The sequence below is a fragment of the Harpegnathos saltator genome, unplaced genomic scaffold (assembly GCF_003227715.2).
Source record: "Harpegnathos saltator strain DR-91 unplaced genomic scaffold, Hsal_v8.6 scaffold640, whole genome shotgun sequence".
Taxonomy (NCBI): domain Eukaryota; kingdom Metazoa; phylum Arthropoda; class Insecta; order Hymenoptera; family Formicidae; genus Harpegnathos; species Harpegnathos saltator.
This window is the reverse complement of record NW_020230472.1, coordinates 63787-88695: the sequence shown is the minus strand read 5'-3', so window position 1 is coordinate 88695 and position 24909 is coordinate 63787. Positions and strand designations below refer to the sequence as shown.

At 44.7% G+C, this 24909-nt stretch overlaps 2 protein-coding genes across 6 annotated transcripts in view; one reads left to right on the top strand and one right to left on the bottom strand.

Moving 5' to 3' along the window:
* Positions 1–4895, bottom strand: part of alka (glycine receptor subunit alpha alkaliphile) — a 9326-nt gene extending 4431 nt beyond the window's left edge. Inside the window, exon 1 of one of the 2 annotated variants that reach the window (XM_011147701.3) lies at positions 4231–4895. The gene's annotated coding sequence lies outside the window, so the exon portion shown is untranslated. Of the gene's footprint in view, positions 1–3625 lie in introns of both variants that reach the window. The other variant, XM_025304708.1, reaches the window with a different exon arrangement.
* LOC105187097 (elongation of very long chain fatty acids protein 4) lies at positions 2497–24909 on the top strand. Of its 4 annotated transcripts, none has more exons than XM_025304711.1 (7): positions 2497–3282; positions 18134–18215; positions 18639–18826; positions 18961–19041; positions 19198–19369; positions 19754–20031; positions 20629–20787. In XM_025304711.1, exons 2-7 carry the CDS (start codon positions 18137–18139, stop codon positions 20785–20787), a joined length of 957 nt encoding a protein of 318 aa, XP_025160496.1. In that variant the 5' UTR covers positions 2497–3282; positions 18134–18136. The 4 variants fall into 4 exon arrangements, with proteins under 4 accessions (XP_025160496.1, XP_025160494.1, XP_011145999.1 ...); XM_025304709.1 differs by lacking the exon at positions 2497–3282 and adding an exon at positions 3299–3640 and having other exon boundaries at positions 20629–24909; XM_011147697.3 differs by lacking the exon at positions 2497–3282 and adding an exon at positions 13943–15110.

The following is a 24909-nucleotide window of genomic DNA, read 5'->3' as shown; positions in this document are numbered from 1 at the left end:
GGACGATGAGAGACTACCATAATGGAGAAAGAGATATCGTGCAGTAATTTATATGTTCGATCAAAGAAAAACGAAGCAACGGAGGCTGGCAACAGAGAGAGAATACGCAAGATCGTGCAAAAATGTATCGAAAGTGTTAAGATGAAAACGGCGCGTAGACGATAACGAAATTCTTTCGAGAGTCGTTCCTATCATCTTTATATTACGCGGATACGCTCTTGAGAGGAGAAAATACGAAGAGATACGGAGGGAAAGAGAAAGGTGAGAGTGAGAGTGGGTCAGTACAGAGGCGTCTGGTATGGCTACGGATAGCTCGTCCCGATGCAGGCAGCCCGGCAGGCTTCGCAAATGAGAAAGAAATGCGCGCGCGCGCGCGTGAAGAGATCGCAACCCGCTACAGCACACGCTGACGCGTCCTTCCCTTTCCTCTCGATCGCGTCCTGAACGGCACAACGGTACCGTCTATTTAGACCTTGACGTCATGCGCGTCTAAAACCTGACCTCGATCGACGGCCTCGATGAGATCTTTCGTGCCTGTTCGCTTCGTTCTCTCGTAAGTCTCTCCTCTTCAAGGACATAGTACAGTAAAATGGCAAGGGAGCCGTCAGTTTCTAGCCGCTTCCTACGGATGCTACGGATAAACAGGCACGGACAATCCTGACTTTCCCGTTATGAAAGATTGATTGTCATTGATCATCGAGGAAGAATGATCCGGCCGGCCGCTTCGCCGTATTTGTCTAGCGCGAGTTGCATCGAGCTTCGGAGCAGCCGGAAGACGCGCGAAGAAGCAATCGGTTCTGCTTCGGAAATCGCTGTGTTTTGCAGCAATTGTTGCATCGCGACCCGAGCGCATCGTCTAGACTTGGTTTTCCTTCTTTTCTGCTTTTCAAAGTTGTGTCTTTAGAAATATATTTTAATGTGGAAGATTTTCGTAACTTCTTGCTCGCCGACCCGTGTCGGAATTGAACATGAAATTTTTATCTTTATCAATCGGCGATTCTGATTGCTTCTTCTCCCTCTTTCTCTTCTTCATCCTTTTTTCTCCGTCGCTGATCTCAAAGCAGTCATATTCGATTTTGAGTTGCATTTGGACATCGTTCATGTAACTATTGGTATTGCTAGGAAAAACTTTTATATCGCGTGGGAGAACTGACATATATGTACATGGTATATGAATACTAGGTGAGGCGGTCAAAATGAGAGGGAGGGAGAGAGAGAGAGAGAGAGAGAGAGAGAGAGAGAGAGAGAGAGAGAGAGAGAGAGAGAGAGAGGGGCACAAGACTGCACATAGAAAGTCCTCTTGCGTATCCATTTTCTACCGTCTCTCGTCCTCGTTACTCTCTTCTAATAAATACAACTCAACGTCTAAGCCGTACTCTGCATCTACATTTCGCAGTTCGACGTTTCTAGAGAATCATGTCTTGTGCGGCCAGCTGATCAAAGGTCGCAAGCTTCTTCTCCGACGACTCTTGCAACGTCTTCCGTATCCAACAAGGAAGATGAAAAATTTCCTGAGGATGATTGAAAAACGAATTTCCCTATTGGATATGGGAAGCGTTACGAAACTCATCGGAAGGAAGTGTTGCAATTTGGAATCAGCCGGCTGTACGTGCGTTTCCGATTTGTTACTTCCGCATTACCGCTCGAAACCGTAACGTCCGAATGTTAGATAGTGCTGAATCACCAGGATGAAGTTTTCACCACACCAAAAATCTTGGCCGCAGATCGGAAAATAGTAACTTAAGACTAAAAGATTATTTGCTAATACTTTCTTTCTCTCTCTCTCCCCCTCTCTCTCTCTCTCTCTCTCTCTCTCTCTCTCTCTCTCCCTCGATCCTCAACTACCAATTTCCGGTTCAGCTCGTTTCTTCAACCGTAGTGAAAGTATACAAATGCTTAGTCTATGTATACACGTTGGTCAAGCGGTGACAAATGACGGATGAATCATTAGCGGCTGATCGCCGCTTTTTCCGAGCCCCGATAATTCCATCCTCGACTGTCGGACGACTGTCCGCAGTTTCCCGCCTGTGTTGCAGTTAGCGTCAGCGGATCCAGGAAGGGAAATAGAAGCGTTTACTTTTCGCCCGAGACCCTTCATCGTCTAGTTCTTCAACGGCGAGGAAGTCGGGTGTTTGCGGACACACCGACTAGGAAGATATCGATCGCGCTGCTTGGGAAGGTGGAAACGTCGAGATCTAATTGGACAGGAAGGTGTCACACGTAATAAAAATGTTGCGGAGGTCAAAAAACGAGCGGAAGGTTCGGTGCGTTTCTACGGTTGAGATAACCGACAGGTTACACCTTGTCTGCCTAAATGTACACAAGGCCAGTGGCAAATCGAAATTGACATCGATTGCTGACAACCGAAACTACCCGCGAGCTCGGTTGTCGACGCTGTTTGTACGATGAGGCTCGTTGGCTCCTTGACTCGTCTGTTCGCGACGATGGAAACGAGTCGAGATGCGACCAGGGCGAGACCCTGTCGTTTCCAAGCAGCGTTCGAAAATCGTAGTGGTCGAGGTCGCGACCCGGGGTTGTCGACCCGCGAAGCGAAAGCGTTCGCTCGACGAAATCCCATACACACGGTGTAAGCTCCCCTTAAGGGTTGTATTGATTTCTATGATGGCGGCCGGCCGGCGCCTGCACCCTCCGCGAGATCGGGAAAGGCCTGGCACAGAGAAAGAGACGGCGAGAAAGAGCGAGAGCGAGAGCGAGAGCGAGAAACGAGAGAGGAACGAGAGTCGCTCCTGTGCGTTAGCGTTTTCCCTCTTTTTTTACTCTCCATCGGCGGTACTGATAGGAGGTGCGGTGCGCGAGCGTGTGAAAGCTGATCGCTAATCGACGGAAACGCGACGCGAAGTGAGCCGGTACTTTCGTTTCCGCGCACCTCGCGATTTTGACGGGACGGGAGGCTGTGCCGCGCGACACCGAGCCCTCGTGATCATTCGTGGGTGATGGTGACGGTGTGTGGTGCGTGTGTGCGCCCGTTGCTTCGCGGGATCGTTGACATGGCTGGCGATCGTTGAACAAGGCGCGAATGTCGGGCTCGCTCGGTTGAGAGGTCGCCGCCGAGCCCCGGGTCTACGTATCATCGCGCACCTCGTCGAATGAGAGCCGCGGGTCTTATTCGACCGGATCTCCCTGGCGCGCGACGCACGGCGACACCGACCGGAGAGGTTGTTGCCTGAGGGTGGCCGACGAGGTGGAGGAGAGTCGCGCGTGACCGCGATCGCGACGGGTCGCGAGACGGAGAAATCAGCGAGGAAGAGCGCTACTCCTTGGGTAAGGGATCGCCGCCACGGGGAAAAATAAGCTCATCGGCGTGTAATGTCGAAGCTGAAGCTTCGTCGGAGGAGCCTGCCGACGCAGCTTGTGACGCTTGTGGCGTCGAGCTCGTGCGTAACGTGTGCTGTGCTGCAGCACAGCAGTTAGCGTTCACACGTTCGTAAAAGGCGTCGTAAATGGAACGATCGGAGGGTCTTTGATGTGCCAACGCATATTGTCATTGCCTTCTGATAAGCGCGTTCCTCGACGAGGAAGTCCGCACCAAGAGGGATTATCAAAGCGGCGAATGTTCGTTGGATTACTCGGGTTAGATGAACGCGAGCGATTTGCTACTTCTTACTTCTTATTTCAAGCGGTGTGTGTAATGCCTTTGTCTCTTTTCAATTCTGTGCAATCTACTTTGGTTTCACACTTTGGTTCGGAATATGCAACTGCTCATGCGCGATCCGTGCTTTCCAACGCAATGCTGATGCCAATGATTGTAATCAGGGAGCGAAGTCGAACGGGATTATATTCGATTCGACTCGGATCGCTTGATAAGCGATGAGGTTAATTGAAAAAAAAGAATAGAAGAAAAGGCAGTTTAACATATGCACAAAGACAAACGATTTGAAAATTCATTCGATTCATTGATTCCTACTAATTTCATTCGAAGGTCATTTGAATTTTAACGAAAGTCCCCGCGAAATCGCGGGAAAGAAGAAACAGTTAAAAGACCCGAGTGTCACGACTCTTAACAAGTCTAATTGTCACACTCATGAGCGCCACTGGGCCTCTAATGGAAACGTTTTCGCGAAATTGCGGGAACGACGTGGCTTCGTCGTTATATCACGGGAATACGCGCGTTCGAATGTTAATTGAATTCGAGTTTTCACTTGACATCAATATTTTCACGATTATTCAAGTCTGGCTGCATATAAAGAGATAAAGACTATATGTACACACCTGTCACTTGCAGTGAATGACTTGTCAGCTATAGTTTACGCTCCATCGACCGACTTATACCCTCTTCCATCATTTGTTCATGTGTCTTACTTTTAATATCTCGGTCATCGACTCACTCCGGCAGGTCTGCCCTTACAGACTTGCTCGAGATTCGAGGATCCGGAGGAGCTGAAATACGAACCGCGAGTTCACGTTGATCTCTCTCGTCGCTGCTGCGTCGCTGCTACTTCGCGCGCGTGCTTCGTCTAAACAACGCGTTAAGTCAAGCGGGAGAATTACGCGATTGATATCTGAGGATCGACGCGCGTGTGTTTTTCACATGGCTCGATTCGATACTGCGAAATTCCGTGCCGCGACGGGAGGCATAAGGAAAAGATAAGAAGCTGTCAACAATTGTCACTCATTTCAGTTACGGTATGACGAACGGTTTGGAACGCGCGTTGTTATCGGTGAGTTTTTTAATTCAGCATCTTCGTCGCACAAAAATGACAATATGACGCCTCCGATGGAGTTTGATGGCATATTTTTAAGCACGAATTCAACTGGGGCCGAAAGTCGCAATAAAACATTTAATTGCCTTTGTTTGATTTTTTATTTCTGAAATAAAAAAGCATGCAGCGGAATGAAATTTCCTTTCCATGACAGCGTTAACGTGATTTTCTTCGGCGATACTTGATGAGGATTAAAAATGAGGTTTCAAGAAAGGAATCAGAAGAAAATTCATCTTTACAACTAAATTATTATTTTCCAACTAAATTATTATTTAGTAGTGTCTCCGCGTTAAAATCGCACGCGCTTCGCCTAAACGGCGTACGTAAAGTCAAGCGGGAAAACACGCGACTGATATCTTGAGGTTAAAACGCGCATGCGTTTTTCGCGGCTCCATTTGGCATTACGATTCGATACAGCAAAATTCTACACCGGCGGGAGGCATGAGGAAACGATGAGAAATTGTCAACAAATCGCTCATTTCTGTTACGCAGTACACTGACAAGCAGTTTGGGACGCGCGTTATTATATTCGCCGGCCGCGAGTCGGTGGCGCGACAAAGTCGCGTATTTGTCGCGGTGTCGCGATGATGGGCGATTTTGAACAAAGGAATTGAACGACCCTCGATTAAGGCCGCATTCAGTAATTTACATAAACAATTTTCATATTTAATACGCTATTTGATGAAGCTGTGGAAGTGCGTGCGAACGCGAACACGGCAAGTCCGACTGGCCCGTCACTCCGCGACATTTAATGAGGCGACGAAACCTTCAAACGCGGTCAATCGCGCACTTAGTCATGTGACATGTGACAGTAGAAAGCATCACGACAATTCAGACGATTTGGTTCAGTCGATGATTACATTAGGACAATTTATCCCACCCACCGTATTCGCGAATTAATAAGCTGGGAGAACGATCGTTAATCTCGATCGAATGAATCTCCAGCTGTTTCAGCGAATCAGCTCGGGGATCCTGCAGCCTTTTCTTTGATATCGGATTTAATTTAGTCGTGATTTATTTATTATTTAATTTAGTGATTACTCGAGTGTTGAGTCATCGCGACAATTCCGTCGTTCGCGTTATCGTTGTCCATTGCGGAATAGTTCCGATGGCCGGCAATTAAGAAAAAAAAACCCGTTTAATTTGAAGGAAATGCATGTTTTCGTTGCATACAATCTCATTACGAAACATTTCTGAAATGTGCAGTCGCTTGGTGCTAATTTAGTGCTATAACTCTACTGTAAAATAATCGACGCGCGTATACGAATGCACTCTCCATGTCGGTCGTATCTGAGAGGTTTTACTTTCGCTGCTTCTTCATTTACTAGATCCGCCGGACATACCAGTTCGCCGCGCGGAATACGGAGAAATCACCGCGGCAGGAGGAAAAAATGGTATGATGAGTGTAATTACGAGAGCTCCATCTCCTTGATAATCTTCTCTTTTCTCAAAACGCATCTCGGAACTTTATCTCGGGTTTTCCAATTGCAACTGGCCGCGGCGAAGCGCCAGTTAAAAATCTGTCGGAACGAACGATCCGTACGCAAACGCTGCTACGCATCGAGTGTAAATTCTCTCATGGAGCTCTTGCTTGAAATCCCGGAGATATTTTCAGTGTCACGTGACACCATACGGCGAATCATTGCTGTAGATGCGTACGTGAATGCGAGGGAAAATCGAAGATTTTTCCGGGAAGGCACGGTTTCATCGATTACAGACGCGACACATGCGCTCCTGGCAAATAAGAGAATCACACACGCACGTGCCTCCGTCTCACTAGCACTCGCGAATCAAGGAAAGTTGCACCGATGCAAAAGAAGCCAGCCACAACGTGATGCACATCTCGGGCGTACACCCCAGGCCTAGACATTGACCTCGAAAGTGAGGTGATCATGGCCAGCGTAGAGATGTATCGAAGAAAGTGCGAACCGGCCACCAACCGGTTTGTATCTTACGTGTATCACGTGCCGAGGCACACATTCGACCTTCTCCGGCGAATTATTGTCCTTTTCTTATGTTCTCGACAAAAAGATTGGCTTCTATCACACACCACCGATCGGCGAGACGTCACTGTGTCCGAATTCCCGATGGTATACAAGGCGATAAAACTAACACACACACACACACACACACACGAGGCGCTTTCCGCTAATTATTTTCGGGATTGGTATAACGGCAGGCCGTTGAGCACTTTCTCTCCGCGATGTGTGTGTTAGGACGATCTACGTAGTGGAATATCGCGAGTCAATGAGAGGAGAGTGAAGAAGGACTCGAGAATTATAATATAGCCTGTTAATTTACTTTTGAAATTAATTACCCGGAATAATTAATGCCTAACACGCTGATTAGCAAGGCGTCACATTTTTTCCTCGTGACGCCTTGTGATTTCTTTTTTCTTTCCACGTTTACTCGAGTAGCAACAAGCAAATTTATCGCATAACAAATATGATGCTGTTAATGCGGTATTAATGGTTCGGTCCGATGGGTGTGTGTGTCTTATCGATCACGTAAGTGCACGCGTTTAGTTTTGCCCGATTTGCCGAGGGATCGGATAGTTCCTACGGGTGGGACGCATAATTTGAGATTCGTGCATTGATGGTGTGTTGGAAATGACTTTCTTCGTTAGTATTCTTACCAGCGGAAATGCAAAAAGATTGCCGATTAGAGAAATTCTAATAAAAACCTATCGCTTTCACTTGATCGTTGCGGTGCCAATTGTATCAATGTAATTCTCTTTTCCGACCATTTATACGCAACCAAGGCGCAGACCAAAGCGAATCAAGTATAATCCCGTCTGTTTACCGAGTCAAGTTAACGAAGAGCCCGCTGAGATTTTGCGGATTACAGGATACCTGGTTCGCTCGCGATAAGCAAAGCCGAATGTAGTGCAAATATATCGCAACTCGCGTCCTTGTTAGTGAAATCTTCGTGTTCGAGACCGTTGCTTCTTTCCTGCTTCGATCGTTACGTGACATGTTATGTTACGGTGACACTATGAGCGGCGACACCGCGTTTGCGAAATCCTTGCGCGTCCTGCGACGTCCTCGCGAATCCTCAAATCTTGGCAACATGATCTTCGAGGAGGACACCCTTGTGTCCTCCTCCCGATACTTTCATATTGCGTCAAATATCGATATCAAATTACCGCGACTCCGATCAGCAGACTTTTGTCCAGCCTGGGAATGTCAATGATTACGATAGAAACGATCCTGCCTGCTCAGTGCAGGAGAAAGGAAGTGTAACCACTCTCTATCGAACAACTTTTCCCTTCGTTTCAAGCAGGCGTTAACTGAACACTGGTTGTTGTAAGAACAAACCTCTTGAAAGCAGTTTCACTTATTAGAATCGGACCGCGATGAAATTTCTTGTATATTGCGGATGCAACATTAGCTGCGAATGCGCGACAAACGCAAATCCGAGAATTCTAAAAACTGTTGATGATTGTCGACCGTTGCTCAGCAATCGACATCCAAATCTTGCGAGTTTCTAACATTATTCACTCGTTATTCCACGAAATTGCTGTTATTTGGATTCATCAATTAATTAGCGGAAAGTTGCAAGTTTTATGTGCGGCGAACTCGTGGCAAACGCTAATATACATCTTTGTCTCTCTGATATATCTTCCCAGATCATCGCACTTATTCTTGTTAGCGCATCTACATTCTAATCTAATTGCTCGAATGCTCGCGACGTAGAATTTTAACGAGTTTTAAATTACCACGCTCTCTTTCACCGATTGCGAATCGGTAGCACGTCGATAGTACGCTGATAATTTGCAATATTCTAAACAGTGAGCTGTTCAACGTGCAAGAGGGAAACATGTTCGTAAGATATCTCGCTTGCGATCTATTTTCAAGGATAGATATTGAAACGTATTTCCATGTCACCGCTTATTGATTTGAATGGTAGCTTAGACTTTCGCTCTTTTTCCGATCGTAGAATTGGATATTTTATAGGCAAAACAACGATCGCTTAGCGATCGCTTAAGTGGCACAATAAATCGTCACATCGTCTAAGCCAAATCCTCTTCCTTATCCTCTTCCTTCTCCTCCTCCTCGTCTTCCTGCTTCGTCCGTATGGAGTGTCCGTTTTTCAAATTTTGTTCGCAGCGGCCGGTTTCTCGCCGCGAATTCGAGATCGAGTTTGGTCTTTCCTCACAGGATGTTACGCGATCTAAGTGTCGAGCTATCGTTAAATTTGGTAAGCCCATCCTATATCGACATGCGTAACCATGCAACGAGTTCTAGGAAGGTCCACAACGACCGGCAAATGTTTGTAGAGACGCCAAATATTGTTTCTTAAATCCGTGTGCTAATTGTGTAACGTTCGACGACGTTCATTTCCGCGATACGTACCGGTGCTGAAGTGTGTCAGCGATTATTTTCCCAAGAAGTACGCGACATCAAAGATCCCCACGTAACGTTAGCAAATTTCATTTCCTCCATCACAAGGTTGCTCGCAAACTAACGTAACATCGCATGTACGACCTCGAGATACGTTATTACCGTGTAACATGTCAATAAAGAAGGCGCGAGCTTTCTCATTATTACCTCTTCTCATTATTTGCCTCTGACAACTTACACTCACCCATTTCCAAAGGAGAGTTTCAAACGTGCGCAAAAAAATATTGTAAAAAAGATCATTAAGATACAACAAGAAAGAGAATAACATTTAGAAATAATATCGCAGGTAATTATACAATCGGAACACTTGTGTCGTCTCCGAAAGAGAAGGAAAAAAAATCTCATCTCCTCATGAACATTTACAGAGCACATACTCATTAATCAATTTGCTTTTACGTCGTGAGATGTAATTGTTTGTACAGCGCGTTGGCGTCAATTATTATAGAAAAACTGAACATTGGAAAAAGAATTGTATTTGTTTTCTCCGCGCTGTAATCGCAGAGAGAAACAAATACAATGTTCGTGAAGATAATAGTACAGTATGTATTAGTGTAATAAAGGTTTCGAATTCAAGACGTGTCTCCAATTGGCGACAATTGGCCGCAAGAGTAACAGAAACGCGAGCAGGCGCGCACGATTCTGCTTTTTCGTTTCTTAATAATTGTCATTATTTAGCTGGCCGTAAAATAGAGAGTGTAAAATTATTGTCACGGCAAAGGCAAATGGGGTCGTACAACATGTAGCATTTCACATTTCTACAGCCTGAAAGAGACGTATGCTTATTTCGCCTGAAACGCTGGTTATTCATGAAGACGCGTCATGTTTGTCTAGTAAGATGATTTGAAGAAATATACGGCGCGTCGGGAGAACCGAGACGAGAAATATTCTGTAATACACTGTAAATGGGCCTTCAAACTCGTCGCTCCAAGCGCATAGTCTTGCGTTGGAAATGAATGTATAATGAATTTCTTCAGCGAGAGCGATTGCGAGAGAGGAGTGCTTCGACATCATTCAAACTTTTCTAATTTCCTCGCTGCGCCGCTCGTGCGACGATAAATGGAGTGATCATTTTTCTGTCGCGTAATGCGTATATATTGCATGTTAATATCACTAATAGCTTAATTGCATTGATGATTGTCATTTATACATAGAGATGCAACGATTTCTCAAAATATCGATAACGATATTATCGATAATTTCGAAAAATATTGATATTTATATAAAAAAAATATATACATATAGGGGTATGCATATAAAGGGTATGCACGAAAAATTTTAAAAGATCTTTTAAAAATGTTTATCTTCACATAATTTATTGTCGTATTCTTATTAGAAAATATATAATGAGCCGCAGTTATTTGCCGAAGATCACCACATATATGGAGCAGGATATCTACGGTTCAAATGGATTACGATTGAGATGGAAATTATAAAAGTAAGCGAATTTATTAGACATCGAGCAATTACATAATATATATTCTAGTGAATTCACTCACTTTTGTAATTTTAATCTCGGTCGTAGAACCGTAATAGGCCCCCAGAGCTGTAACTGAGAAATACGAAAATCAGTAAAATTCATGTGTCGATATGTCGATTTTATCGGAGACAAAAAATATCAATAAATATTCGATACTTGTCTCTCGATATATCGATATTTCGATATTATCGATACGTATCGTTGCATCCCTATTTATACAACTATTATGTTGATCATATAATGTAATGTTATGTGTAACACGACTGATGCAATAGAATTGATGTAGCGTTACGTATGTATATTCAACAGATACGATCAGTCGACGTAGTTTGAAATTCAGCCCACGGGCATTTCAAACGCGCGATATCAATTCGATGCTGATCCTTGTGAGCTGAGAGAAATGATAAGCAATAACACGACATTATCAATAATATTGAGATACGTATATATAGCGCGCGATGGAATATCGCAGAATGCCTCATTATCACGATGACATGTCGCTATTCAAAGTGTCACACTTTCAAAATGCCCATGAGATGCTCGTAAAACGGTCCAGAGCGAACTCACGCTTCTGGAATGCTGATAGCTTTATTAAAGCAAGTGACCAACGGTAGCGCATCGCCGTATGTTATCTTTGGATCTCGTCAATGATTGATTTTTATAGTTCTAGTTTCACATACCGGTTTTTACATAGTAGCCATCGTATAGGCGGTTTCGTTTTTATTCTGTTCCCATTTCAGGCGAGAAACCTGATTCTCGACAAGTATGCAAAACCTCGAGGACGTTTCCGGGGAAGTAAAAAGCAGTTCCGCGGTATCGCGATTCCGCTTGATTGTGTCATCAAAGTGGCGTCGAAGGGCGGTAATAGGGAAACATTTCCTACATATTTTGAAGACTTGACTCTCTCGACGGAGATTCATCTCTCGGATTATCCGTCGGCTCGGTTGGTGAAAAAAGCCGGCCTAAAAAAAATACGCTCGGATGAAAGTTCGCTCCAGGGGATATATTAACCAGATTTCTTCTGGGTGTGTATAGTAATGTCTTTTTCAATTTGGATATCGCGTGTCTGGTGTGTTTTTGCGTGCATACGCAATGTGCATACGCAGTGTGCTCGCGCGCGCAATCTTGATGCATTTTGAACTGAATGGTGGAATCATCGAATTAGAGAGAGAGAGAGAGAGAGAGAGAGAGAGAGAGAGAGAGAGAGAGAGAGAGAGAGAGATCTCAGACCAGACAATACGTCTAGAAACATTCGGTCCAGATAGAAGATCGATCTAATGCTCCTTTATGCTTTCTATCTCGTGCCACGTCAGAGACGCTTAATAACCGCTTAATAACCGCGACCGGTAATTTTACGTTTGATGTTCCAGCGTCTTTCTCGTTTTACACAAACGTGTGTTTACGCCTCGAGCGTAAGAGCCGAATCGCGATTTTTTAGCCTTTCGCTGCCAAAGTGGAGCGACCCTCGCGGATATGTCCAGATTCGAAGGTAACAGAGGCGCGCTTTCTCCTTCGATACCTTTACGCCGCATGACCCTTTTCTCGCTTCCTCTCTCTCGTTTCGGCTCGCTTTCGGCGTTTGAGTGAGCGCGAACGATAATAAAAAGGACGATTGCCCGATGATACATCCCATCACGGAACTCGTTTGTCACACGACACGACGCCCCACGAAAGTGCTCTTAGGCAGAGCCAGTAACTCAGCTTCCAGTGTGCTGATCCTTCACCTGCTGCTCAACTGCTAGTTGTCCGAGCCGCGATCGGCTGAACGAGCCGTGAGATCGTCCACGCAACTGGTCCCGTTTTGCTTCTCCTCTTTTCTTTCTCCTTGCCACCGGTTTGGCACGGGCACGAGTCCCGCTGATCGGGCAGATCGCTGATCGTCATTCGATGAATTCAGATTGGGCCACCGATACCTCCACTTTAAATCCTGTTATTGAGATTTCTGGACTTTATGCAAATCGTCGCCGGATTATACCGGTGTACCGGGAGTGGTTTGGCCGTCGCGGAGGGACGCGCTTCACGCAGTTTTTCGTCGTATAATTTCACGTTCCTATATCCTCGTGCTAAGTCATAAATAGTCTCGAAAACGGCGAATATTCATATTTTATATTTTCAACGCCAGATAAACGCTGAAAATGAATCATTCAGCCGGGTTTCTCGGCTGGCAACGTGTGTTAGTGTGAATAATGACGCGAATACATACATATTAGATTAGGCTGTATCTCAAAATTTCTCACACGTACGAGAATAAATTTATGAAGAAAATTTACAAAGAGAAAGGAAGCGAGATTGAGGGAGAGGGAGGGAGGGAGGGAGGGAGGGAGGGAGGGAGGGAGAGACAGAGTATCATTTACAGTTTGATAAATAATCACCATTCAGCATTCAGCGTTGTGATAATTATCACAAATCAACAATCGCGCGCGAAGCAGCGTTGTGTTTCGCGGAAACGTGCAGGATGCAATCCGACTCCATAACGAATCGACTGCGGGCTGATAGCACAGGATTATATTTATTGGTGAAATCTGTGATCGTGTACGAAATCGCAGCGTTCGCTAAGTGATGATTTAGCGAGCAACAAAGGGGAACCGATCGAGGCCCTGAAGAAGCGGCTCGCATGGACCAACGTATTTGGATTTTGGAACCGTGCTACACAGTCGGCGACTGGTCCATTGACCCGTTTTGATTTATCGGATTACCCATTGAGATATCGGCTTTGCGCCTGCCGTCGCTTTCTCCTCGATCGCAATTTTTCCTCGCGTATCTCTCGCGCTTCTTCCAAGTCGAACTGGAGAAAAATTGCTTCCTCTCTCTCTCTCTCTCTCTCTCTCTCTTGCACGCGCGATCGTTCGATAGGAAGATCTTCGTGAGCTAATTTATTCCTCATATTCGGGTCACTCGAGCACGTCGAATGCACGGTAAATAAATGATCTCGTCGTCCGGTTAAATTCGTCCCGTGGCATTCGATAAAACTCGATCCAGTTTTAAAGCCCTACCCGCACTCGTTAACGTCAACGTAACAAGATGAGCATTCGCGGAGAGCGTAGGGCTGCTGTTCTAGGATGACACGACGCAGAGTCCTCGCGTCTCGTACGTTTCGTCTCGTCCTTGTATCCGTGCGGATACTCTCGCGGGCCCACTTTTCCGACGCGAGAATCCTGGAACGAGGCCCGATGCGCTCAGCAAGTGCCGAGATGCCGCAAGACTCTCGCCTGGAAAATGAGGCTACGCCGACGACGTCGTGTTGTAGCCAGCATATATGCGACTTCGAACAAATACAAATGAAAGAATCAAGAGTATGAGAGAGAGAGAGAGAGAGAGAGAGAGAGAGAGAGAGAGAGAGAGAGAGAGGAAGGAAAGGAGAAAAAAATATGTGTATTTATAATTACGCATTGCACGCGCGAAACTAGGACAACGCAAAGGACTGGTCCTCCAGGAGGTGGTGGCGAGTTATTTGTCGGGGAAAATCGAACACGTGCTCAAAAACCGGTACTCCCTGTTGACCCCACCGTTACACGCCCCGATCACCTTTCCCCTCCACCAGGAAGTCCACTTTTCGGCGCGGGCCGACGATGTCGGTGAATACGCGCGACGACCGAACGCGCATCGTCAAATTCGGCTAATCGATTCGAGAAGCTCATCTCGAGCCACGGAGCGGAAGTAGAAATCACCGCGAGAAGCCACCGCGGGTGGCTTCCGCGACCCGTTGTTTCCGCACGCGGATTCGATCTCTACGACCACGACGGTGCCGCTCGGCGGAGCGCGGGCGGGGGTGAGGGTGAAGGTGGTGGTGGAAGAAGAAAGACGTCGGACGTCCGAGGGTGGGATACATCGCGATCCCGGGGGGGATCGTCACGATCCTATCTACCAGGTGCGTCTCGCCTTGACCGATCTCGGCCGATCTATCCCCACGATCGGTTCCCACCACTTTCGCGATCCTTTTGGCCTCGTTTACGCTCAACGTCCCCGCGACGCGAGAGGTACCACCACCTCCGACGACGACGATCGTCGTCCACCACTGGGACCCATTGCGGACGGCGGAAGACTCCCGGCACCAAAGTTATAAAGCGGACCGACTAAGCCGACGAACGACGCTGCCACTTTGTCGAGCGACCACGAACGTGCCACGGTTTCGTCCCGTTTTTTCGTGGAAGAAAGAGCAGCGACACTTTTCGCGAGGCGCCTACCGCGGTGTCATCGTTTCTTTCTTTTTCGTCCGAGCGTCCGAGTCGAACGGTTGTCGGACCATGTCACTTTGACCGCGAGAGAAGTCGCGGGTGCCAGTTTCGCAAGTTCAAGCTCACGGCGCTCACTCCGCTCGCGAAGTCAGTCGCGGTCGCCATCGCCGAGAAAAAAAAAGCAAAAGAAAAGAAAAGAAAAGGAAAAAGAAAAAGAAAAGAGCACGCGTTCGTCGGCCCGCGTCACGCGCCAGTCGCACGCAAGATCGAGGGATTCCAGCGACGGCAGCCACCCGCTGAGAGTGAGTCAAGGTGCTCGTAAGATCCGTACAAGGTAAGGGAGCTTCCTCCTGCCGTCGAGAAGGAACCCCCGTCGTAAGCTGGGATCACCTAGTGACCGAAACGACCGACTCTGCGAGAGAGCACATTGCTTCCTTCTTGAAACGCGCGAGATATCGACTTGTACTTACGCGTCTTCGCGTTGGTCAAGACGGAGACGGGATTTCCAAAATCGATAAGTAGGACGAGGGACGCAGCATGTGTCACGCAGTATCGCGTCCCGTTGGAGAGCAATCGCGATTAATCGAACGATATCAATCCTGCGGGTACGTTCTTCGGAATTTCTTCTTCCGATGATGCGTTGCGACCGCGAAAATTCGTCGATCGCGCATCTCGACAGTGAGAAATGTAGGTTTGTACTTTCGACATGGATAACGGTTAATTGGCTGTTGTTATTATCGCGCAATACGGACTAACGCATACGTCGTTGTTCGAAAATGCGCAATCGTCAGCGAAATTTGTCGGAGAGAGAGAGAGCATTAATAAACGTATTCGTTAGTGATGTTGTAATGGAATAAGATTCTAAGTCAAAATATACGTATTAAGCATTTTCTTGTTGAGCAATTCCCGAGGAACCGAGGTGTGTTGTTAATTGCGTCGGATAATAGAAAGTCGGAAATGCAGTTAATAAGCACTTTCATTCACACAGCGCCGTTAGTAGGCAGGAAAGCTTGAATTTATAAATTCCGCTTGTAGCACAAAAAGAGAAATGTTAATATTGTTTGTTAATATTGTTTGTAAAAAGCTAAATTAAGACAAAAAGCCAGGAATGTCGATTTATTATTATTATTAATATTATTATTATTATTAATATATATATATATATATTTAATAAAGCATTCATTTATTATAGTCTCTGAAATGCTTCTCTCGATCACTTTTTGAGATGAGTGACTCTCTAATAAGCTCGTTAACTCTAAGAAGAAATCGACCGACATATTTCTCTTTCAATAGCGAAGTTCGTATATTTTCAACGATACTTTATCGTTGATATTTTAACATACCGTGTACGATATCCTTTCGTATTTATTAGTGGTTCATAAGCGACAGCGGTGATTGTTGAAAGCTTCAGAAATCCTACACAATTCCGTGAACAAAAAGTTGTTAATAGATTCAGCTTTCACTTTGATCGCGCGCTCGTGTCATTGAAAATGCTTATTATTATGAGTGTATGATGGAGCGCTGGTGCACTAATATGCACACTAATATGCTTTGGCAACATATACTTTAATATATAATATCACAAATCTCTTTAATATTTAATATTGAGAAGATTATCTTTTTTTTTGTATATGTCATCAACAATTGCATACGGTTAGCACGCTTACGTCAATTAACACACCGATTCTATTGTCACGTACAGATTCTCTAAATTTTACGAATTACATTAAAATTTATTTCGTGGAACAACTGTTCACTGTAAAATATAAACAACTCACTCGTTGTAACAAACACTGTGGAATAACTCGCATTCTACGATCAAATTCGTCTGCAATGTAAAGGTAGGAAATATTTGCATCCATGAACTATTGGTAATGCTTCGTCCCGTGAGAAAACGAAGAAAGTCGTTCGATCTCACATCACCAAATATTTTATTTGTAATTACAAACGTGTTCCAGCGTCACAATAGATCTGATTGTTTCCACTGTTTTCGTAGTTGAACTTTTGCAACGGAACGTTCCATAGCTGACACTACGCGAAAACAATTGGTGATTTGATTTTTGAGAGTTCCCGAGGCGTGAGTTATTCCAACGATTATTTAGCTACGCGTTACAATGCGATAACATTGTGTCGACGATGGCATCGCACACGATATGCATTTGCTGACACGCGAGAGTTCAAATATGCTGTACGTTGCAATACGCGCGCTCGCGTACTGTAAATTCAACGCGGAGTCGTTACGCGCAAGGAAAGTGACTTTCCTTATAGGATACGTTAGTTGATGGATGATCGCACTCCGCACAACGAGCAGTTGAAGAGAAGAAAAAACGTGCTTGTCGAGACATGTTTATAGTGCGCGACTTCGGGAGATAGCGGTAATAGTTTCTTAGGAGCGTGAAAGTTATGTTCCGCGATATAGACGGCGAGTGAACGACCGTATAATGTGCATCTCGACGGAATTACCATCAAGAATTAATTACGAGCTGATGAACGCACGTACGGCGTATTTCGTTCAATCGAACTTCGATTGACGCTGTGTGCTACGAATGAGTCCATCTACTGTTCATTTCTGTAAATGTTGCGTATTTGTACGGAAAATAATCGGATTGTTTTCCGTGCGAGTTTTGCATGATTAAAAAAAAGCAAGTTCGTAAATAATAAACATCGACGTTAAAGTCGATTTCTCTTTCCGAGGCATTAAGTTTTCCGGTTGGGCATGTAGACTTGAGCTAATTAATTAGATTGCTTCTTTACAGCAGAATTTTGACCTGGAGACAATTATGATAAATACGGCTCTTTTTGATATTTTTATTTCGCGAAAAAAATCTACTTAATATTCGTTTGAAAATTTGTCATTGAAATAGAAGAAAACTGCTCGATTTATCTTTTTTTCTTTTTTTCCTCATTTCCGGTAATTCATATTCAAGAACATTGAGTATGCACGTATTTTTTAACACGCATTATTTTAGATTCGCAATTTCTTTCTTACTTAATGAAAGTTTTTTCTCTCACGATAATTTATCACTTATCTCTATGAAATGGCAATTTTCGAAAAAAGGCAGAAAAACACCTTGCACTATACTTTGCCATAGCACGTGCCTAGATCTCCATGTTGTCAAAGTAGTCTTCAAAGATAAGGAATAACGTACGAGAATCTATTAATCTTATTTTATTGAGCTAAATTACTCGTCACATACGAAACACACAATCGTCGGAACGGCAATGACGATGACTTCGTCATTTCCCATGATAAGAATGTATACAATTGAAATAAATGATTGAAATATCTGTAAAAGTTATCTATAGCCATAAACCTAAAATTGTAAAAGTTGCTAAAATCAAGGATGACTTACGCAGGCGATGGCGAACTTTATCAATTCGACGGCGAGTCTCATCAACGATGCATACGACTACTACCTCTGGACGCTGTCTCTCGCAGGTAATTTTATAATTTAAATATATATGCACTATATTGTACAACACGCGTTACGTCGCATAGATGTGTTTAACCGTTTACAGATAACATCACAATTTCTAGAAAATTAAAATCGTAAAGAACGATTAAAATTTTTCCAAATATATAATTTAATTACGAATACATCGAATAATTATTGAATATCAGATTGTTCCATTTCTGGAAATTGCAGCACGAAATTTATTAGTTGGTCGAGTATCTTACCAAAAAAGAAAAAGAACTGTCAGTGCCTAGAGAAAGTATGAGAAGATTTTCGTTTCTAAACTCTTTCGTCACGTCAAATAATATTTTACCACATAGGTCGATGAAAATGGCACTCCACCACACGAAGAAATAATACTTATGTATTTCTCACAAAACTATTTTTTCGATCTGTTTGACTTCCAGATGAGAGGACGAGGGGATGGTTATTGGTTGACTCGCCCAAACCAACGTTAATGTACACGATACTGTACCTCCTAATTGTTTGGGCGGGTCCTAAGGCGATGAAGAAGCGGAAAGCTTTCAAATTAACATGGGCACTGGTGCCCTATAACCTTGCCATGGCCTGTCTTAATGCTTACATTGCCATTCAGGTAGGTACTACTTCCTGTCGCACGAGAAAATATCCCGCGGAACGTTTTTACTTACTTTTATTTATCCACTTTCACTGGAAAGTGCGTTTCCTTCATCGCTTTATCGATGTGTATATACTTGGTGTTCTTTGCAGTTGTTTCTAGCTTCTACGAGATTACGATATAGTTACGTATGCCAGCCAATAAGGCACATTACACGTCCCGACGAACTTCAGGTGAGTAAACTTGTGTCTTTCTCCCTCTCTTCTTCGGTAATGGGAAAATTTCGAAAAGGAATAATTTTTAGTGATCTTATCTGCTCCAAGCACGTCTGATTTATAGTTACAAGAGATTTTTTAAAGAATCTCTGATTTCGCTTTCTATGCTTTTAGATTGCTCACGCGGTTTGGTGGTACTACTTCAGCAAACTTCTGGAATTTTGCGACACATTCTTCTTCATTCTACGGAAGAAGGACAATCAGTTGAGCTTCCTCCATGTCTACCACCATTCCACCATGTTTTCCTTATGGTGGATCGGTATCAAATGGGTACCGAGTGGATCCAGTAAGTGTGCAAGTCTTTCTCCCAAAATCAATCACCTTATTGAAAGATAAAAAATATAAGTAAGATTCAAAATTTCCCGGCCCAAAGGTATAAAAAAGATGATAAAAAAATAAAAGAAGCATTTTTATTTTTCGATGCAATAACTATTTTTTCAATATACCTTTCGCAACGATGAATTAATTCTTCTACTCTGCTAAAAGAGTATTTTGAAATGTTGTCCTTCACAATGGACTCGTCACTGCGGAGATTTCAGACGTTAAATTAACGGAACGTTTATTTCAACATTTAAACGAACGTATAAAAGTCGTAACGCCTCTCGTTCTTGCGCGCACGAAGAAAATTAGCCACTTCCTTTTCTTTTTACGCGTGTCCGTGTACTCGCAGCTTTCCTGCCTGCGATGGTAAACAGCTCCATCCACGTGCTGATGTACTCGTACTACGGACTCGCCGCGTTAGGCCCTTCGGTGACCAAGTACCTCTGGTGGAAGAAGTACTTGACGATTCTCCAGCTCATCCAGTTCACCACTGCCTTAATTTTGGGCATCAACGGCATTCGATCGGGATGTGATTTCCCTCTCTGGATGCAATACGCTCTTGTAATCTACATGCTCTCCTTCATCGTCCTGTTTGGAAACTTCTACGCCAAAGCTTACATTGCAAAGGTCAGTCCGGTTACGTCCGCCGCGATGTCGGCCGCAATTGGTCGCAACACGCTCGTAGCGACGATGATGGCTAACTCATCGCAACAGTTGGTCAACTCCAATTGTCACGACGTCTAGCTGTTGCAATCAGAAACGCCGGTGGCTTCATAAAAGCTTCCTATAAATGCAGTCCCAGTCCTCACAGGTGTTTCTCCGATCAGACGCATTATATCAAAAAATCCGCACGTCATGACTATTGATTATTAATCAGCTCTTATTAATCGACAGTCAAGATGTACGAATGCTTAGACGTACCTGAGCGAAAATTTCAAATTCCATCACGAGTTTGCAGCCATCATCGCGACGGGCATCATTGCGTCATAAAAGTTGAAGAACCTTTATAGGCGGACAATTAAGTTTGACAATGCGTCTTATGATTCGACGTGGTTGTAACGGCAAATCAAGAGAGCGCGTCGTCTCCTGTTGGACTTGTTCTTTATTAATTTCTAGAAGTTAAGTTTCCTTATCGATTGTTGCACTCGAATTGCATCGGAAACGAAAAAGAAGAGTCCTAACCGTAGTGGAACCAAATATATCCGATCGTTCTTGTTTTTTCAGGGTAAACAAGTGTACGCGGAGAAGCGGCTGGAGAGGTTAAAGGCTGCCGCCGCGGCAGCTGCGTCAGCGAGTACGAGCAGCGCGCTCAGCAATGGAATTGTCACAAACGGGCACACGAACGGTTACACGAACGGGGTGTCCAAGAAGAAGACTCAATGAGGCTCTTCCCGGCTTTCTTCGATGTCGACGTTAGTCCGATACAGACGACCCTCGCGCGACGCAGGACAAGAGGAACATAGTCACGGACATTAGTAACAGACACACATGTCATGTTGCCGTCAAAGTTTGCGTCGCGATCGACGGCGACGAAAATCGAGGGAGTAGTTCACCGTGAAGCGAGGCAAAAGCACGAGAAGAAGGAAGCGAAAGGGCGAAAGGAAAAGAGATGGAAGCAATAGCAACAACGGGAACGTGGAATAGACTTCGTTTAGGTCGCCCGATGTACATTCATCTACGAAACGATCTGAAAGCTAAGGCTTCAATCTTCATTCGGACTTCGCACTATCCGGTCACCCGATTGTCCAGACGGCGAATAAATATGCAACGAGAGATTTCAAGTTTAGACGCAAAGGACAGCTATATTTCTCCTCAACCGCCCACTGCTATGCTGTTTAACTTCCTCCGATGGGGATCAAGATAGACAAAGATCGAGTGCTCGTGACACAGGCAATCTCTATTTCTAATATAATCTTCGTGGCTTTTTGTGAAGCGCTCAATCTGTGACTATTTTTATGGATAAAAGTGCTTCCAAAAGTGGTCCACAAGCTTAGCTATCAGCCACTTTTAGAGCTACTTTTATCGATAAAAGGATATTCAGTGTACCGTTCTATGTGTATGAGTAAATGTTTAAAATCCTATATTCGGGTAATCCGGGGAACAGTTGAAGTATCGAGTCCGGATTTATGTTCGTAGTAGGATCGGCCTCTACCAGAAACATTCGAGACGATTTGGATCGCTCTGAAGAAACAAAATTGGACAATCAAGAAATCGACATTTTTTAACTACAACTCAACTTGGATTTCATCCAAAATGATTATGTTCACTTTTGTACTTGAATAATAATTATTTCGGGTGATTTTCTTATATCAAATTGATCCGTTTTTGTATTTATCTACTTTTTCTATATAATTGGGATCAGAATTTGGCTGTAGATTCGAATTTCTTGTCTATACAGTTTGAACTTGGATTATCCGGATTATTCGAATAACACGGTTTTGAGACTTCCGATCGAAACCGATTTCGGGTACTCAGACAGTTAGATATTCGAATACTAGCTCTAATTTGAACACATTTTCTTGCGACAGCTAGCAGCGAGTCAAATGGTCACAATTGCGAGCCACTTGTGGTGATCGGTTATGACAAAAGTCGAATGACGGTGGACGATGTAAATAGTGGTCCTTTATTTTATACTCTTACTCGATAGATAAGAATAAAATAAAGATACGTTTTTCTCGAATTCTCCGTTGCAGCTGTGACGTTGGATTGTGATATCGTCACATTGACGATATCACTAAACTGCATTCGGCAAACGCGACGGTCGAGTGATCGGTTTTTGGAGTGTAGATATGATTGGTAGATCTCAGAGCATACACTAATCACAAATCACGTCGAGTCTTACTCGACGGTTGCACAACCGCTGTGTTCGCCAAGCGCAACCGTCGTCATCGGGATTGGTCCGAAAGTTACTTCTGAGAAGCAAGAAAGCTTATTCATTATTCGTCGATAAAAAGTAACTCGTTGCCGGTACCGTTATTCAAGAAGTAAAGAGTCGTCGCGATTTTCGTTATCTTTTGTTCACCGAGTTTTGAGGATCTTTTTTGAGAATTCGTTTCTCTCTGTTCATTCTGTGCGTAAAGTAACGACAAAAGTAACGATGGTACTCGTTACCGTTAACACCAAAAAATGTAACTGCGTTACCGTTATCGTTACCAATGAGAGAAAAGGGAACACCGTCGTTACCGAGTCGTTACCGGAGGAAAGCAATTCGTAACGGTAACGGCGTTTGCAAGCGACGAGTTATTTCTCAGCCCTGATTGTCACTTCGGCTCCTGTCACAACGAACTGCCACGCGAACTCGTGAATGCTGGCTCGCAATCGTGACCACTTGACGCGCTTCTGGCTTCGTCATAAGAAGAAAATGTGTTCCAACCGTTTCGTAAACGAGTGTACACGTCGGATTTGCGCTCGCTGAGGCGAATCGCGACCATCGCGCTCGATATCGGGATGACGCGAGCGATCCGAGGCGGAGAAAGAGGATCGCGAGCGTTAATCCCAAGCTTATCGATCCGCGTCTCACCCTCTTGTCGGTTCCAGCGATTGTACGTCACCACGCTGATCCCAGCGACTGTACATATTAACGAATATACAGTGGAAGGTAGTTTAGGTTCGGATACGTTTCGTAGTGAATAGCGCGTTCGCAGGACGTCCGGTCTGTGAATTTCGGGCTTCGCAGCGGAAATCTCCGCGACCGACCAATTTAGCGAGCAAATTTTGCACTGAATCCCGTTTTATACGAAACCCCGTTCCGCCAATTTTACTCCAGCAATGATATCACCCGAGATTTCGTAAGCTAAGAAATTGAAAGAGAAAAATAGACTTCTCTGAAAAAAAAGAAAAGTGAACTCTGCGGAACGAAGCCCGAAATACCTGAGAAACGATCCTGCGATCCTGTTTACCGACCCAAGTTGGTCGGACGGACGGACGGACGGATGCGGAGTCAAATTTCCAATCGGAATTGCTTTATCGCCGCAAGCATGAAACGGCCCGCTCTCGAGATCCAATCGCGACACGTCTGGCAACGTTAAACAATTCGTAATAACAAGATACGCTTCTCTGCTGCTGTGCGTGCGCTCGCAGGATCGGCTCGGTTAAGTCTTGCGCGAGCGCGAGATCATCAGGTACTTTCTAAGTGTCTCGGAGCGAAGTTTCACTCGAAAAGTAGAGTGACCAGCGAGTCCTTCGAATTCGAGCGATTCTCCATTCACACGGAATGAATTCCCCGCTTTGAGTCGACGAGCGAGTATCCTCGGCCGGAATCCAAGAGTGAATCTGACGTGCTCCATTGTGCAGTGGGAACACCTTCACTGTAATCGATTGAAACATTCGCTCGTACGAAGTCAAAATCCGTTCTGAGCTTCAATGGAACACGTTCACTCTCGCGCTCTCGCGATCTCAAGTGGCGGAATTACCACTTGTATACTGCCACTTTCCACTCTCGTTCTCAGTGGAGCTCCACTTCGAGAAATTTAGCGAGCGCGGATGATACGAGCGAGCGATTCCGCGTAAGAGTCACAAGCGCAAGCAACCTATGTATGATTATTTTTCGATTGGTTTGCTCACACGGTGACGAGAGATCCCGCGATGCACCGAAGCGTATGTATGTGCGTGTGCGTGTGGTGTGTGGTTCGCGTGTGCATACTTATGTTAAACGGTTACGCACATTCGAATATCATCGACAGATCTCTATTAGTTTTCAAACGATGTACGTAAACGGGAAAGGAAATTAGGCAAATGAAGTATCGATCAGTTAGACAGAGGTTTTGATACAGACACTTTTCTATAACAAGTAGTTCACGTGTGTACGGGCGACGCGCAGAAACACGTAGAACGTCTTCGTCGCGATGAGTGAGAGAGAGAGAGAGAGAGAGAGAGAGAGAGAGAGAGAGAGCTAGTTAACGAGCGAAATGAAACGATAATGGCAACACGAGGGTCTTGCAGAGAACAAGACAGGCGTCCGTCTTGATCATTCCGCAACGCACAAGCGCAAGGGTTTTATCCGGCGTTGTGAGTCGCATTTTTACTCGAAAATCGAAAGAGACAGTAACCAGCCCGTAGAAATCACAAAATGACCATTCGCGACGACGAGTCCCGGTCGCGATTATCCGGTCGAATCCGAAGGGGTTTCCTCCTAATATATCTTTAAAACTTCTATAAGTAATTATGTTTTTATTGTTAATATGTTTATTATTATCACGTTGGAAACGGGCGATACGATTGTTACAACAAACAGGCGTTGCTGAGCAACGCCCGCGAGGAAAAAGGGGAGGGATGAACGAATGAAAGAGAACGAAAGTATGAAAGAAATGCATTACGTCAATTACTAACGATCTTTGCATTCCATTATCCTTTTAGTGCCGAGTCTTTTGTCGCGTTGATTTGCGAGGACCTTTGTAATCGTGCGTTGAACGTTGTATCTTAATTTTATTCGATTGTTATTTATTTGTATACGCGCTTTCTCCGAGCAGTACGACAACCGCGTTAGTTTACACAGGCAGTTAATAA

What these genes read in the sequence shown, in the direction of transcription:
- LOC105187097 (XM_025304709.1), top strand. Translation starts at nt 3,485, where the DNA reads ATGTGCCAACGCATATTGTCATTGCCTTCTGATAAGCGCGTTCCTCGA. An exon ending in CTTACTTCTTATTTCAAGCG is followed by an intron (nt 3,641 to 18,133) that starts GTGTGTGTAATG and finishes TGACTTACGCAG; the next exon opens with GCGATGGCGAACTTTATCAA. An exon ending in CCAAAGCTTACATTGCAAAG is followed by an intron (nt 20,032 to 20,628) that starts GTCAGTCCGGTT and finishes TTGTTTTTTCAG; the next exon opens with GGTAAACAAGTGTACGCGGA.